The sequence below is a fragment of the Micromys minutus genome, assembly GCF_963924665.1.
Source record: "Micromys minutus genome assembly, chromosome: 16".
Classification (NCBI taxonomy): domain Eukaryota; kingdom Metazoa; phylum Chordata; class Mammalia; order Rodentia; family Muridae; genus Micromys; species Micromys minutus.
This window is the reverse complement of record NC_137985.1, coordinates 48,723,003-48,738,357: the sequence shown is the minus strand read 5'-3', so window position 1 is coordinate 48,738,357 and position 15,355 is coordinate 48,723,003. Positions and strand designations below refer to the sequence as shown.

At 49.4% G+C, this 15,355-nt stretch overlaps 1 protein-coding gene across 1 annotated transcript in view; it reads left to right on the top strand.

Moving 5' to 3' along the window:
• CCDC33 (coiled-coil domain containing 33) overlaps positions 1 to 15,355 on the top strand; it is a gene marked incomplete at both ends in the record, with an annotated part of 94,653 nt that overhangs the window by 39,527 nt on the left and 39,771 nt on the right. Inside the window, 4 exon segments of the mRNA XM_080930603.1 lie at positions 3,462 to 3,553; positions 4,358 to 4,478; positions 11,470 to 11,599; positions 12,179 to 12,312. Of these exon segments, the coding sequence (XP_080786729.1) occupies positions 3,462 to 3,553; positions 4,358 to 4,478; positions 11,470 to 11,599; positions 12,179 to 12,312 (477 nt within the window).

Sequence of the window (15,355 nt, the reverse complement as noted above, 5' to 3'; positions counted from 1 at the left end):
CTAACCTAGAAGACCAATTCTTCAACTGTGGTGCCAGAGATCACTACCTTGCCTAGGCTCCATGACTACAAAAGGGGCATCAGGGCAGGTAGGGAAGCAAAGACCCCAAGAGACCCTGGAGCTAGGTCCACATCTGACCTCTTGGAGCATCTGCCAGGCCCCTAACCCCGTGTCCACTTAGAGCACAGGCCTCATTATCACATCTTCACCAAGAGAACAGGCAAGCAGTTGTCCCTTCGAGGGCAATGAAATATTCAAATGGAAAAGGGGAGATTTATTGGATGATCTTCTTGGAAGGGCTCCCAGGGACCATGAGCTTTAATTACCGCTGGAGTCCCAGCGGAGCAATGCTAAGCAAGTGTCCACACAGGGGTGGATTTATGGCCATGCTCTGCCCCTTAGACACTTTCCTTCCTGTTCTCCTTCTATCCTATCCTGCCTTCGCCCCATGCAGTCTGAGAAAGAAGATGAAGGCACTGCCAAGACCCGCCTGTATGCCACTGTGGTTCGGAAGGGCAGCTTACTACCCCGCTACATTGGCTGTGACCATACAGCTCTGGAGGTACCAGCATTGGGGTGCTACAGGGACACCCTAGCTCTGTAGGGACAGTCCTTTGCCTCTGAATGCCCCAAGCACATGGAGCAGAGGTGTCTATAAAATAAATCAAGCAGGGGGAAAGCAATGAGACCTTCCCGAATTAGCTTGTGGGGCTAGTGAGATAGCTTTGCTGTCCAAACCTGATAGTCTAAATTCAACCTCTGAAATATGCATAGAGTACTGACTCCACAAGGCTGTTCTCTGGCCCACACACACACATACACACACACACACACACACACACACACACACACACACACACACACACACAAAGCATGCCCCATAACACAAGCATACCATACACACACGATAAGAATACATATTTAAAATGTCAACAACAACATAGCCCGAGTGTGTGACAACAATCCCTGATTGGACAAAGGTGGCCTGGCCTCTCCTTCCCGTATTGCCCTTGGATGGAGGCAGAACATAGATTCCCAAGGATTTTGTGCTCGTCCAGTGCTGGAATATTTGCAACCTCATTCCCTCATGTACTGGCAGACCAGGCATTGCCCCATACCATGTTCATCTTTCACCTCAAGAACTACTTCAGGAGGAATGATGGATGCTTGAGGTGCATATGGCCCAGGGATCCGGGCCCTGAGCCTTTCCCTGGGCAACAGACTCACGTCCACAAACACCTGTGTGCAATCCACAGGACAGTGACTCAAGCCTTCTCTTACCCCAGCAGACCTGACTCCGACCCCACGACTGTTAGCACTGTGAGTCTGGCAGGGCAGAAACTATTCTCTAATCCCACATCACATGGAGTGGGGAGGAGCACTGAGACACCAAATGGTCTGATATAAGAGTCCAGAGATCACATCGCCACTTCTCCCACAGCCACCCCTTGGATGCCAGCAGGTGTCTCTCCCCTCTCCTCTAGCTGGCTCCCTTCTAAAACTGACAGTCCAACATATAGGACAAGGAAGACTCAAAACAAGATGGTCTTGCTGTCCCCAAGTTTTATCCAGGGGAGGGGTCGCATCCACACAACTGTGGACTTGCTCCATCCCTGCCTCAGTCTGAGCTTCCCTGCCCCCAGCAGCCCACCTGCCCGCTCCCCACTCCAGCACAGACCTTTCGCTTGACTGTGTTTCCAGTATAGTCACGGGAGCTGTCTTCTGCTGATGGTGGACGAGGGGACACGATTGGAAAAGAAATTGCTTCAGCTGCTCACCGGGATGTCACTGGCGGTAGTTCATACCTGACCAGAGTCAGCACACACCAGATGTAAATTATTCATCCCCTAAAGACACACCTATACCATCACCTTCAGCCCTCATATCTGTTGGCATTCTTGTGAGCAATTAGGCCTCCAGTGACATCAGAGGCTCCCTGGGAGACTCCACCGAGAGCCAAAGGCACTAAGGATAATTTAAGTACTTATCAGACCACACACCCGTGTGAAGTTAGCCACCAGCAGCCCAGCAGAGATGGGCCCAGGCACAAAGGAGGGGCAATGAAGTGAGGGGAGGGCTTCCTTCAGAGTATGTCCCTACCCTTGGGCTGCTTTTTGCATTGGAGGGTAGAGCCAGAAGACCCAAAATGTACAGGTTGGGAAACTGAAGCCTACAGAGGGTCCGATCTGGGTCTAGCCAAGGTTTTCTCAGCTGGGGCAAACCCAGAGAGGAAATGAACCTTCAGCTGTGCCTGAGGGACCCTACCCTTCCCGCCTTTTTCCTTAGGACATAGCCATCTCTTGAGGCTGGTTCAACTCCCTAAGGCCACTATGTCTCTCTCAGTCTGTTCCCAGTTCTCTCTCTCCCTTCATCCTTCCCTTCAACACTCAGAAGCCTAGAGGCCCCTCTCCCTTCATCAGCTTCCATTTTCTCCCCAAAGCCCCAAGCCTTGCTGACGTCAGCTCTGTGCCAAGCTCTATGCTAAAAGTTGGGTCTGCCCCTGCCAATCATATCAAATAGAGACCAAACAAGGGCTCAGTTAGAAGCTCCAGTTCTGTTGAGTGCTACAGAGGAGGAATGCAGAGGCCATGGTGCTTTAGTGACAGTGAGGAGAAGGGAGACAGGGGTGCTGTGGTGGAACCTAGTGGAGAACAAGCAGCTGTCAGGATGGGTTGATTGGCAGAGGGTGGGGGTGGGAACACCCAGGGAGAGAAATTGGTTTGTGCAAAAGCAAGAATGTGTTCGCATAGGAGAGAAAGAGATTCACAGCAAAAAGAAGGGCCTGGAGAGCTGGCGGGAAGTGTGGGCAGAGGAGCAGACAGGCAAACACTTGTACTACAGGCTTTGGTAAGAGACATGAGGACAGCCAGGCAATGTCCATGCTGAGGATTGACTTCCCAACCACCCTTTGCTGGGAAACGCCCTGCAATGAACAGACCCAAAGCTGATGAACACCAAATCAGAAAGTTTTCCGTATGACCGACACGGTTGGAGAAACCTGTCCTGGTCTTAGTGCCCTCAAGTTTACAAAGTGTCCGATTGTCTCACCTTCTCATCAGAGAACCCCACCTTGAAACCCAGGAGGATCCATGACCAGAGTTTTGTCCAGAGCACATAATTGACTGAACCTCCTCTGAGTCCTCGACGAAAGCCTGTACACCTGGTCCCTCGGGGCAGCTGAATTCCGGCAATACCCTAGGATATCAGGGGTGCTTGCCCCAGTCAGACCCAGAGGGTGACCTTCTGAAGGAGAGAAGCTTTGAGCAAAGAAAGAAGCAAGGGGAACAGGGACAAGGAGGACCAGGTCCCAGGGAGAGGCAGAAGTATGAGGATCATGTGATCATGGCAGGTGTAGGGACATGGGGTTTGGAGAGATGGCAGGGATAGGGATGGAGGGGGGATGACTGTGACTCTGGGAGGGCCACAGCCACAAGCCCTTACCTGCTTCTTCTCTTCTCTAGGTCTTTCTTCGAGGAGTCAACGAGCCCTTAGTCAACAGCTCCAACCCCATGGTAGTAATTGCTCGGGTAGTCCCCAGCTATACTGAGTTTAAGTGAGTCAGAGAAGGTTGAGGAGGGGCAGGGGGCTGGGATGGGCAAAGCCTCCCCTTCTCCTAAGTTCCTTCAATGCTCCCCACACACCTTGAACCCTAGTGAGCTCCCCGCAGCAGACTTCACCTTTCTCTCCCACAAGACCTTGAGGAAAATGGAATGTTGGGTTTTCTCTCCTGAGATTTCTGAGTATGCAGGGAAGTCCAGCCTAAATATCGAGAAGGAGCCAGTCTCAAGGAGGCCAAGAGAGGCTTTTTCATGCCCAGTGGCACCTCTGTCCCTCCAAACAAGCATGCTACTCCAAGACCACCATCCCACAATCTCTTCTGCCTGTTAGGGTCAGGGTTTAAGGCTCCTGACGCTGGTTGTCTCCCAAATCAGATGACATGAGGCCCGCTGCGGTGATCATACATGGATCTAAACTGTAAGCACCATATGCCCACATGGATTCCCACAAGTCAGGTGGAATTCTAGTAATGTCTTTCAAAGATGAGGGGGGACAGTCAGGACCATTTTAAAGATGGGAAAGCTAAACTTACTCTGGTACAACCAAGGTACACCTCGGGACCATGCTAAGGAGGCCTGGGAGTCACAGCTGTATAGCTGTCATCTCCTGACCAATAAATAAGCCTCCCCAAGACTTGGGCCAGTGCTCACCAGCATGTTGTGAGGTGCTGGTCTAAGTGGGGTGGACCACTGTGCTTTCTACTTCTCCTCAGCCCAGAGTCTAAGTGCGAATCCTAGCTGTCAGGGTACCCATGGGTCAGAGAGTGCCAACTACAACTACTGTCTCCTTACCTCTCCAGGGCCAGGCAGGCCAGGCAGGACCCTGCCTCTGTGGGGCTGCCCCTCACCCAGGTTTCCTTCCCTATCTCATCACCAATGAACTTTGATGTGCCTCGGGTCAGCCAGAACGGGTGTCCTCAGGTATGGCTCCTTCCCGACCGTGGCCCCATTGGTTCATCATGGCTGACTGCTGAAAGCATTTGCCATACCTCACTGCTGCCCAAGATTACTCCTATGAGCTGCACAGGACCTGCCCTAAGGACTCCCAGAGATACTGAACCATCCACCCAGATCCCGTCTAATCTAGTAGCAGGCCAGCAGGGACCAACCATCAGAGCTATGACAAGAAGAGGAGCCAACAAACACTATGGATTCCACCTGTCATGGGACACCTCAAGTTGACAATTATAGGAACAAAAATACAGTAGTGTTATCAGGAGCTAGGGAAGATAAAAGAGCAGGGGGACACAGAACTTCGGGTGTGAAACCCTTAGGAGGAGGAGGATGTGTGCACATGCGTGTATGTGGAAAACAGAGGCCAATGCCCAGTGCTTCCAATTTTATTGTCTTTATATGTTTTTAAAAACATTTTTTGGTGGGAGAGGGGTACTTACATGCCACAGCACAAGGATAAAAGTGAATAGGTTAACTTATAGGACTCAGTTTTCTCTCTCCACCTTATGGACCCCAGGGATTGAACTCAGGTGGTCAGACTTTAGCAGCAAGCACCTTTACCCATTGAACTTCCTTGCCAGCCCTTCATTTTATCTTTTGAGACAGGATGTCTCACTGGAGCTGGAGCTCACTTACTCAGCTAATCAGGCTGGGCCAGCAAGCCCTAGGGATTCTCCTGTCTCTGCCTCTCCTCCATACCAGGACGCTCACTTTGCCCAACATTTTTATACGTGGGCCGAGGACAGAATCCGGATCTCCAGCAAGGTCTTTACAGGCTTGGCCACTTTCTCAGCTTCTGTAATATATGTTTAAACACAGGAGATGAGTGTTGATGTCTGGATAATTAGGTCAGGCAAGTCTTGATGTTGTTTTCAAGAAAGGGTGTTCTTTTATAGCCTAGGCTGGCTTCTTAGTGTCCCTCTTCCTGCCCCATCCTCCCAGCCCTGGGAAGACAGGCATGTGCCACTATGCCAACTTAGTCTTTACTTGTTGGTACTTTTCTTTTAAATTCATTATCATTGTGTGTGTATATATAACATAGGGAGGGGCATCATTACCACAGCACACATGTGGAGGGCAGAGGGCAGCTTTATGGAACTGGCTTTACATAGGTTCTGGAGATCAAACTCAATTGGCTAGCCTTAACAGCAAGCCTCTTCAGCACTGAGCCATTTTGCTGGCCCATTGGTCTTGATGTTTTGATATGAAAGTGTTGGTCTGGGGCAGTGAAACCATCTATGCAGTACAGTATACAGTATAACCCAAGATGTAATGTATGTTGGGAATGGGCAGGCAGACATCTGTTTAACTATGCTGGAGAAGAGGTACACAGACTGTGGCTGGGCCTGGGACGTGGTCAGATTGACCCCCTACAGCCTGCTCCACCCAGAGCCTGCTGCACATGACAGAAGGGGCTTGGAAGACAGGGTGTTCTTGGAAGTCCCTTTTGTCATCTGCCCACTAAAATTAGAACAAGACACTCTGTTGGAGCCCCGGATTTCATTTAAAAGACATTTAAAGAAGGCTCAGACACAGGCAGGAGTGATGGTAGGCAGGGAAGGGTGGGATAAAGCGGGATCATAGGGACAGCTTCAAACCCAAACCAATCCTCAGCCTGATTTCCCCAGAGTCATCTCACACATGGCCCTGCATTTGTGCAGAAAATTATGAACCGATCAGCAGCTGTCCCAAGAGGCAGGGGGAACTGCCTGCTTTAATGAGTGAGCCTCTCCAGGCTTGACCATTGGCTACCACTACTGCCTAACTCTACATGAATGGGGGCCATACTCCCCACTACAGACTTCCCCAGTGTTTCTCCCACATGTGGGACTCAAAGCCAGAGGCCGGCGAGGACAGGACACTTGCTAAAGGATTCCCAGTACGATGTCATCTGCATGAGATTTAAAGCTGCATGTAACCTGTGCAGAGATGCCCAGGAACCTGCAGGGAGAACAGCAGAGGGACATGTTGGGAAGCCCACAGTCCCCTGCCATATCCCTTCTGAGCTTCATCCCCCATCTTTGCAGTTGGTAAGGTAGGGTCCGAAGCAGATAATTTTTAAAGCTGGCCTTCTGACATCTTGAAGCACTGTGTGTGTTTTCCACAAGCGCTTGGGCAAGGGGCTGCCAGATCCAACAAACCTAGTTTGCAGTCTATCTATGTGGCTAGCTGTGTGACCTTCAATAAATTAACATTAGGTCTGCAGGATTCCTCCAGACCTATTGACTCGTACCTAAATAGGCTGTTAGAACAAAAAGGCTAGCCTAGGCTAAGAGTCCCTTATGTCTCCTTCAGAGTCCCATACCCTGAAAGCTGCCTTATCGTTGCACCTGATACTTACAGCCCACAGAAACACCAATTAGATGGCCTATCTAGTGCCCTACATCACAAGTAGCCTCAGCATTAGGTGCCATTGTGGTGGTTGACTTTAAAGACATGATCTCTAACATCTAGCAATGACCATTTGGGCATCAAGCTCCTCCTAGGAGCTCCCAGGTTTCTGGTACAAATATGATCAAGAGATAATAAAGAGCTTGTTTTTTTTTAATTTTTTAATGAGAAACACATAACTAACCCCTCGACTAAGCTCCCAAGCCACTCTTCTCTCTTCCCTTCCCTTCCCTTCTCTTTTCTTCTCTTCTCTTTTCTTCTCTCTGGTCTCCTTGGCCAAAATCAGGTCACAAGCACTTGCTGGAGTCAATCTCTGAGGTCTGTGTGGCCTGCTGAGCTCATAATCTAAACCAGTGGGTGTAAGAGGCTCCTGGATAAGAGGGCTCTACCTTTGCGTGTGAGGCAAGGATGCACCAGGTCACCTTCAGTCTGTTCCACTCCTCACCTAGCCAGGACGGCAAAACCTGGGCTCTGATCAACGAAGGGATAGACCAGACGACACATCTGGTTGGACATAGGTTTGCCTGCTGGACCCGCCTGTTTTCTCCTACACCTCCCATGGCCTGCAGAGTTAGGGCAGAGCCCTCAAGAATGAAACAAAGGAGGAAAACAACCCCTGCGCCCACCATCACTTTCTGTCCCAGCTCTACAGCCAGCCATCTTCCCATCACCCTGGACTCACTCCAGTGCTGGCTGCCTTTTTTTTTTTTTTTTTTTTTTTTTTTTTTTTTTTTTTTGTTGTTGTTGTTGTTTTTTACATTTTGCGGTCCGGGTCCTTTATTTCGTTTTGTACATTAGGCCACGAATTCATAGGGAATGGGCTCCAGCAGCTCAGACCCCTTTCTGTTAGTTCCCACAAAGTGTGCTTCTCTGGGTGGCGCAGGCTGGCGCTACAGCTGAACCCAGGTGCCCTTCTCTTTGGCCTCCTCTTTCTTCTGACTGTTCTCCTTCGTCGCTTCAGGAAGCCGTCTCTGCTCTTCGAGTGCTTGATGTGCTCAATCCTCACATTGATCCTCTTGGCCAGAATGTTGCCCTTAACTTGCTGTTTACGATGTTGCCCACGGCATGCTGGGTGACACTGTAGACTTCCGGTTTTTCCGTGGTAACACTTATGGGGCATTCCTTTCTGAACAGTGCCCGTTCCCTTGATGTCTACAGTATCACTTTCTTGTAGATTCACATGTATGTGACCAAAGGAACAATTCCATTTTCCTAAAAGGCCTAGAGAACATACAATGAGTGCCTCTCCTTTTTCCATCACGTTGGCGAGTTAACTGGAAGATGGCTGCCGTGGCGGAAAGCGCTGGCTGCCTTTCTTGCCTGGACCATTGCAGCAGCCTCTCTGCTTCAGCCTTGCTCGACTGTCCAGCGAGTAATGTACACCTTTCCCAGAATTACATGCTTCCCTTGGACCCCCTCATCCCCTCACACATGGGACCAAGCCCCCCTTAGCTATGCTGTTCATCCAGCCACAGCACTCATTGCCCCAGCTGTCACCAGCCTCAGGGAAGACTCACCCACCATTCTCTGCCTCTGTCCTCTGTCACCCCCAGCCCGGACCTCAGCCCTCAGTGCTTCCTGTGTCTCTCACAATAATTTGCTCGGGCTTCTTCATGGTGACAGAAGCGGGTGGCTGTTTATTCACACACATGTGTATACGCCATGCTCTTAAAAGATAAGCTCCAGGAAGGGGTGGAGTCTGTCCCTTGCTCTCCCATGGTCCCTGCAATACCCTACAAGTGTCTGTCATGCCTCCCCGGGCAACATTTGCTGAGTTCAGTCAAACTGAACTTTTGCCTTCTAATAAATACCCAGTGTCTCCTTCAACCTTGCAAACTGCTGGCTTTTCCAAGTGTTGGAGCGCAAGGCATTTGACAGAAAAACTAGATCCCAGAGAGGGGAAGGACCCTGCTTTTAGCCAAACAATAAGCTTAACGGGGTCTCCGGGCCCAGAGCCAAGGGTCCCAGCTTTCGGGAGTCCCAGCCAGCACAACCCCAGCAGCTCTTCCCCCAGCACGACTCCACTGTGCCTGGGCAGAACAGACAGCAGTGGCTGCTGGTGAGAGTGCGGGTGGCCTCGGAGGAAACAGGAGGAGGAGAAAGGGACACGGAATGAAGGCCCTGTCCCCAGGGAAGGCAGGTCTGCCTCAGTGGCAGCGGGTTAATGGCTTTTCTGAAGATCGCAGCTGAGGGTTAATCATATTCCTTAATTCCGAAGCTTGCCGTAGCCTTTCCCATTAGCATCTTCAGGCCATGTCTACCCTACGCCCACCCCACCCCCTCACCTCTGCACAGCATAAGGAGCAGCCAATAGCACCTCGACTTTCACAAGGCTCTGATAACAAATTGTTGTTTAGTCCTGAGTCCTACATCCACTCGTGTGTGTGCGTGTGTGTGTGTGTGTGTGTGTGTGTGTGTGTGTGAGAGAGTGAGAGAGAGAGAGAGAGAGAGAGAGAGAGAGAGAGAGAGAGAGAGAGAGAGAGAGAGAGAGAGAGAATATGAGTATGATTCACCCTCTTCAATTCTAGGTATGAAGGGCTTTCTCCCGGGAGACTTACCCTGGGAACCCATTCAGGGAAAGGGCTGTCCGTCACTAGGCAGGCAGCCACTTACCACCTCTTGCCATGTAGAAATCCATTTAGATCTGTTAATAAGTCCCAAAGCAGGCAGCTAGCATCCATTAAATAACTCTTTCCCAGGATAGGGGAAACAAACTAGGCAGCAGGAAACGGAGTCACAGTCCCTCCTTCCCTGAGGGCCCCGGAGCCTGGCAGCTAGCCCAGGCAATGTGGGGACCTTCTTCTGACCCCCAGGAGAAGGGAATGACTCTGGGAGGGCCACTGTGTGGGGATCAGTCCTGAGGAATCAATATAAAGTCCCACAGAGCTTAACAGCTGGCCTCTGTGGCCTAGGCTGCTGACCAGGCAACTTCCACTATGACGTCTTAGGGATGTGCCCATGACACCAGACGCTATCTAGTATTCAGGAACATCTATCTGTCTCTGTGTTCACCACAAACCATATCTGGGACAGGGAAGGATTATCAGCTCAATCTTGGGCAAGACTCCTGAGGACCAGAGCAGGCTGAGGCCATGCAGGGCTCTCTGATGAGTTACAGGCTATATACCCACCTTCTTATTTATGTGGGTAGTTACAGGCTATATACCCACCTTCTTATTTATGTGGGTAGTTACAGGCTATATACCCACCTTCTTATTTATGTGGGTTGTGGGCTTTCCCATAAGTTCCGGCCTCCAGGGTCCTTCACACATGCTGAGCTCTGTACTACCACCATGCTTTGTTGCTTGTTATCTTTCTTCCACCTCCTCCTCTTTCACTTTGCCAAGTCTTCCAGCCTCCTCTGGCCCTGCTTCTTTTGAGGATTTTGGACCACCCAAAGTCTACCTTATTTGGGGATTAGTCAATGCTGTCACGTCCTGTTCGAAGCCAACTCCGTGAATGTGCCCCATCTGCTGCCTGATAGTGCCTTCAAGTTACCTGAGTCTCCAGTGGCCTGAAGCCAGATAAACTTAGGTTCTGAAATCTGAAATCCCATGTGACCTTCTGAACAGGGCTGGGGGAACTTGCATGGGACAAAAAGAGGTTGTGTGTGAAAACAGTACACACATCTAGCAAGTAGGGCATGAAAATTCTTCCACTGAACAATTACTTCAGGTATCTGTACTTAGAAAATAGTCTGGGATGCTACGGTATATGGCAAAGAGCATCCAGCTCAATGTTATCATAGATAAAAATTTTAAAAAGAAACGGGACAGCAAAATGTCTCCGAGGGTTAAGACACCTGCTGCCAACCTTAACAATCTGAGTATGATTACCCCAAACCTAACACGTCATGGAAGGAGAGCGAGCGCTAACTCAAGCAAAGTGTTCTTTGACCTCTGCGCATGTAATATGACACGGGTGTGCTTTCGTGCACACACACACTTGTGTGCACATGTATGCACACATATGGACACACATTTACAGGCACACATGCAAATTAAGAACTTGAAAAGGAAGGACAACCCAGGGCAGTTAGACAGGACAAAGCATCATCTAAAGAAAGTGGGTTCTGTTTGGAGTTTCACACAACCCAGGCTGGTCTCGAACTCTCAACATAGCTGAGGTCATCCTCCAACTATTTTGATGGCCCCAGTTATCCTAGAGCTCCCAATCCTCCTGCCTCTACCTCTCAAGTTCTGGGATTATAGATCAATGCCACAAAACACAGAGTATCTTGAAGTTACTAAAGTCATGAGTAATGAGAGTCTCTTGAGACTCTGGATGGGCTTAGGTTTGGGTTGTAAGTGAAAAGGGCCGAATGATAGTCACACATATAAAATATATACAGAAAAAAGAACATAGTATTGAATGGCTGTCTTAATGTAAGAATCTGGGAGATTCCCTAGTATGTATGTATGTATGTATGTATGTATGTATGTATGTACGTACGTATGTATGTATTACTTTGATAAGTGAGACAGACACACTTGTGACAAGTAAGGGACACATGTACAACTGAATCTGAAAGAAGGTATGACCCACATTTGTTCTCACACTCTTCCAGCTGTCCAAGCCTGGGGGACCCCCAGAGCAGCCCTTGTGGAACCAGTCCTTCCTCTTTCAAGGCCGAGATGGAGCCACCAGTTTTTCAGAGGACACAGCCCTGGTGCTGGAGTATTACCCCTCTGCCTCAAGTAAGTTCCCAGTGTCCCATAAGGGCAGAACTCAGCAGGAGAATCCTATGAAGGGCTATTTGGGCCACCTGCCTCTGTCTCCTGCAAGGACTGCCCAAGGCCCTCCAGGAGGCTCCCAGTACAGGCAGTTCTTAGGGAGATGCAGAGCACAGGACTTGTGGGCCAATCCCTACCTGCACAGCATAAGTGTCCCTCAGTGAGGAGAGAGTGTTTTGGGAAAATAAAACACTGATCACAAGTCCCAACCCCATAGTCTAAATCGAGACACACAGTTACCCAGAGGACAAAGATGGTGCCATCCAGAAAATCACCAATGGATGTAGAATCTGCTTAATGTTCACACTGATCTGATAAATCACTGAAGAAACAAAGACACGAGAGAGAGAGAGAGAGAGAGAGAGAGAGAGAGAGAGAGAGAGAGAGAGAGAGAGAGAGGAGGGAGGGAGAAGTAGAGTCCTTTGGAGCCCAAAGAGCTACATGTTTACAACCAAGGAATACCTAATTAAAACCCATCGAAGAACCTGGGGCAGAAGAACAGGTAGTCATTGACAGGACCTCATTTGGCCCTTCCTTACACAGTGAAAAGCAGCGAACCATGGACCCTCAACCAGCCCCTAGGTGTCTCTGTGTTACCACTGAAGTCTCGTCTATACCACAAGATGTTGACAGGAAAAAGCTTGAAAGGGCTGCAAGTGGAACAGCTCCCCATCATTGTAAGTCCCTACTGTTAGCTGGTCCCCCACATGACCCATCCCACCCTTACTCCATGGCCACACCTATAGAAGGGAATATGGCTTCTAAGGGGAGGTGCTGTCTAGATAGGGTTTTTCTGTGTAGCCTTGGCTGTCCTGGAACTTGCTCTGTAGACCAGGCTGGCCCTGAACTCAGTGCTAGGATCAAAGGCGTGGGCCATCAGCTTCCAAGCAAATGTAGCTTCTTAACATCTTCATCAGGGCACCCACCAAGGAAGTCTGCAAGTGTGAGGAACACTAAAGACTAGTCTTAGCTGTGGAGGTGGGGTGACAAATCAGGCTGAACCCCTGGAAAAGCAAACCTGGGGCCCCAGAGAATAACAGCAAAAGCTGAGGCTTTCCCTGACCTGGGTCCAAGGCTTTCCGTACCCCATCTTCCTATAGGACCTGGAACAGATGACAACCTCCCAAGACCCCATTTCTCATCTCTATATATTCAAGACACAGGAAGCAGAGGGTTTTACTCAGGGTCTGGAGACAGACTGACTGAGCTCAAATTCTGGCTTCACCACTTGCCTGCTTTCAAGTGATTATATTCCCTGCTGTGGGAAAAATACTTAGTATTGTGTCTCAGTTTTCTTATCTATAAAACAAACACACATTCACACACGCATGCACACATACACACACACAGAGAGAAGAGTGCTTGCTCACACAGTTGCTATGGAATTTAGGAAATACATAAAACACTTAGAATAAATTCTCAATAATGTCAGACCTGATGGCACAGGCCTGTAAATTCTGAAGTGAAATTTTTAAATGGAAACTTTGAGGCTTATCTGGGCTACAGAATGAGTTTTAAACTAGCCTGGGGGAACTTAAAGAAGTAAATAATAACTCAATAAGTAAAAATAAAATAAAACCAAGGCTTGGGGTGTAGTGTTAGTGGAAGAGACCTGCCTAGTGTACAACCTTGCAAGAGGCCAAAGGTTCAATCCCCGCTGGAAAAATATGGGGACAACCTGTATCATTATTTTTATCATCTTTTAAATTTATTTTTCTTTATCCTTTTTGAGACAGGTTCTCGGGTTATCCGAGGCTGGCCTCAGACTTGCTACGTAGTCAGTGATAACTTTGAGCTCCCGGTCCTCCTGCCTTCACTTACCAAGTGCTGGGATTACAGGCATACGCCACCAGCATCCTTGTCTATTTCTGAGCCACCATTTCCCTAAATACTTCTGACATAACAGCAAGCAGGGACTTCTGCTCTGCCAGAAGATGAATGTGGAAGTGCCAGTCAGGTGTGAATGCAGTGAGAAAGCACCATAGAAGCTGGACAGGAACAGGCAGAAGGCCAGCTCTGGCATCCCACCCACACTTGTTGGCACCCTCCCTCGTCCTGGAGAAACCAGAAGAGGTGGAGCAGAGGCCTGCTTGCAGCTGGCCTGGCCGTGTGGACTTATTGCCACTTCTCCTCCCCAGGACACCAACCTAAAAACCATCAATGGAGAAGCCCCCTCCGTGAATCTCTGCTTCCAGCTGCTTTCCTCTGAGGTAAGGGTGGTGGCCTGGCAAGGTCAGACATGTGTCAGCTCCCATAACCCCCTAAGTGGGTGACATTGTCCTTCACAGGTGCTGGCCCTCCAGGCCTGGGGCCAAGGAGAAGGAAGAGTCAGTTGGTTCAGTTGAAAGTTCTGGGGGAATTTGAGGACCCAGGAAGTCAGACAGAATGCTAAGATCAGAAAGAAGAAAGAACAGAGAGCCACAAAGACCCAGGTCTCTCTCTTCCCCAACCTAACCTAACCCATACCTGCTTAACTATGGGTCAAAATTCCATGGGGATGCCAGGGTAGACCAGTTTCTTCCTGTTGGATCATGTACTCAACGAGACTCCTTTCTTAGCCTCCACCTCTGGTGTACATGTTGCTTACTGTGGCTGTAATCAAGATGTCAGTGAACAGGCTACATTCTAGACTATGAAGACCAATGTAATCCCAAGTTCCTCTGGGGGTACAGGCAGGAGCCAGTCCCTTGTAGCGCAGGACTGGTGGCCCACATTTCTTGCTGGCTGCTAGCCAAGGTGCTCTCAGCTCCCGGAGGCCGCCCACATGCCTTCTTACCATGGTCTCCGTACTGTGATGCCAGAAGGCACAGCAAGTCCCCAGTACACTTGGAAATTCTGACTTTCTCTTCTGTCAGAAGGCAGAGAAGACTCTGTGCTTTTAAAAGAACTGGATCCAGCCTGTCTGGATCCTGTCTGGATCAAGGTCTACTATGTCACAGAACCCAACAGAACCAGGAAAGTGATGGCTTCCTATCTGGCAATTCTAAAGATTTAGGTACGGGGACTTGACCCATTTTAGGGCCCTTAGTCCAAGTGAAAACATTATCAGGGCCAGCCATGCCTGGTGAGTGGTCATTACTTCTACAGCCAGTTCTACTTAAGCCAACTCCATGATATTGGTCATGGCTCTGGTGTACCTGACAGCTTCCTACTTCTCCACTCCCTCTCTGGTCCTGGAGAGTAGACAATTTGACCCTGAACTTAGGAAATGTTCAAGAGCTGATTACAGGCTAATGTAGTCTTTCTGGCTTCTCAAGCCAAACAACTGTGGAGTAGCTCAGGGCTTTAGATCCTTCCCCATGAAGAACATGAGAATTCCACACTGTTGGGCCTGAAGAAATTTCTGAGATGACAAAGTGAACTCCCCGGCCCCTCCAAGCCCCTCCTCACAGAGGTGTTCACTACTACCCTCTCTAGATCCCTCAATCCCTGCTCGTGGGGCCCACACACACACTCACCACTAAATCAAAAGCAAGAACAAGAAAACCTAGAGAGAGGAGTCATGGAAAGCAAAGACCCAGGGCCACAGAGCTGACTCAAGCCTGCCAACCTGAGGTGGATCCCTAGAGCTCATGTAAAGATGGGAGGAGGAGGAGAACTGATTCCACAAAGCTGTGCTTTGACCTTTATGTGCAAAACACACACACACACACACTCACACACACACACACACACACACACACACACACACACACTATACATGCATAATAACTAAATTTT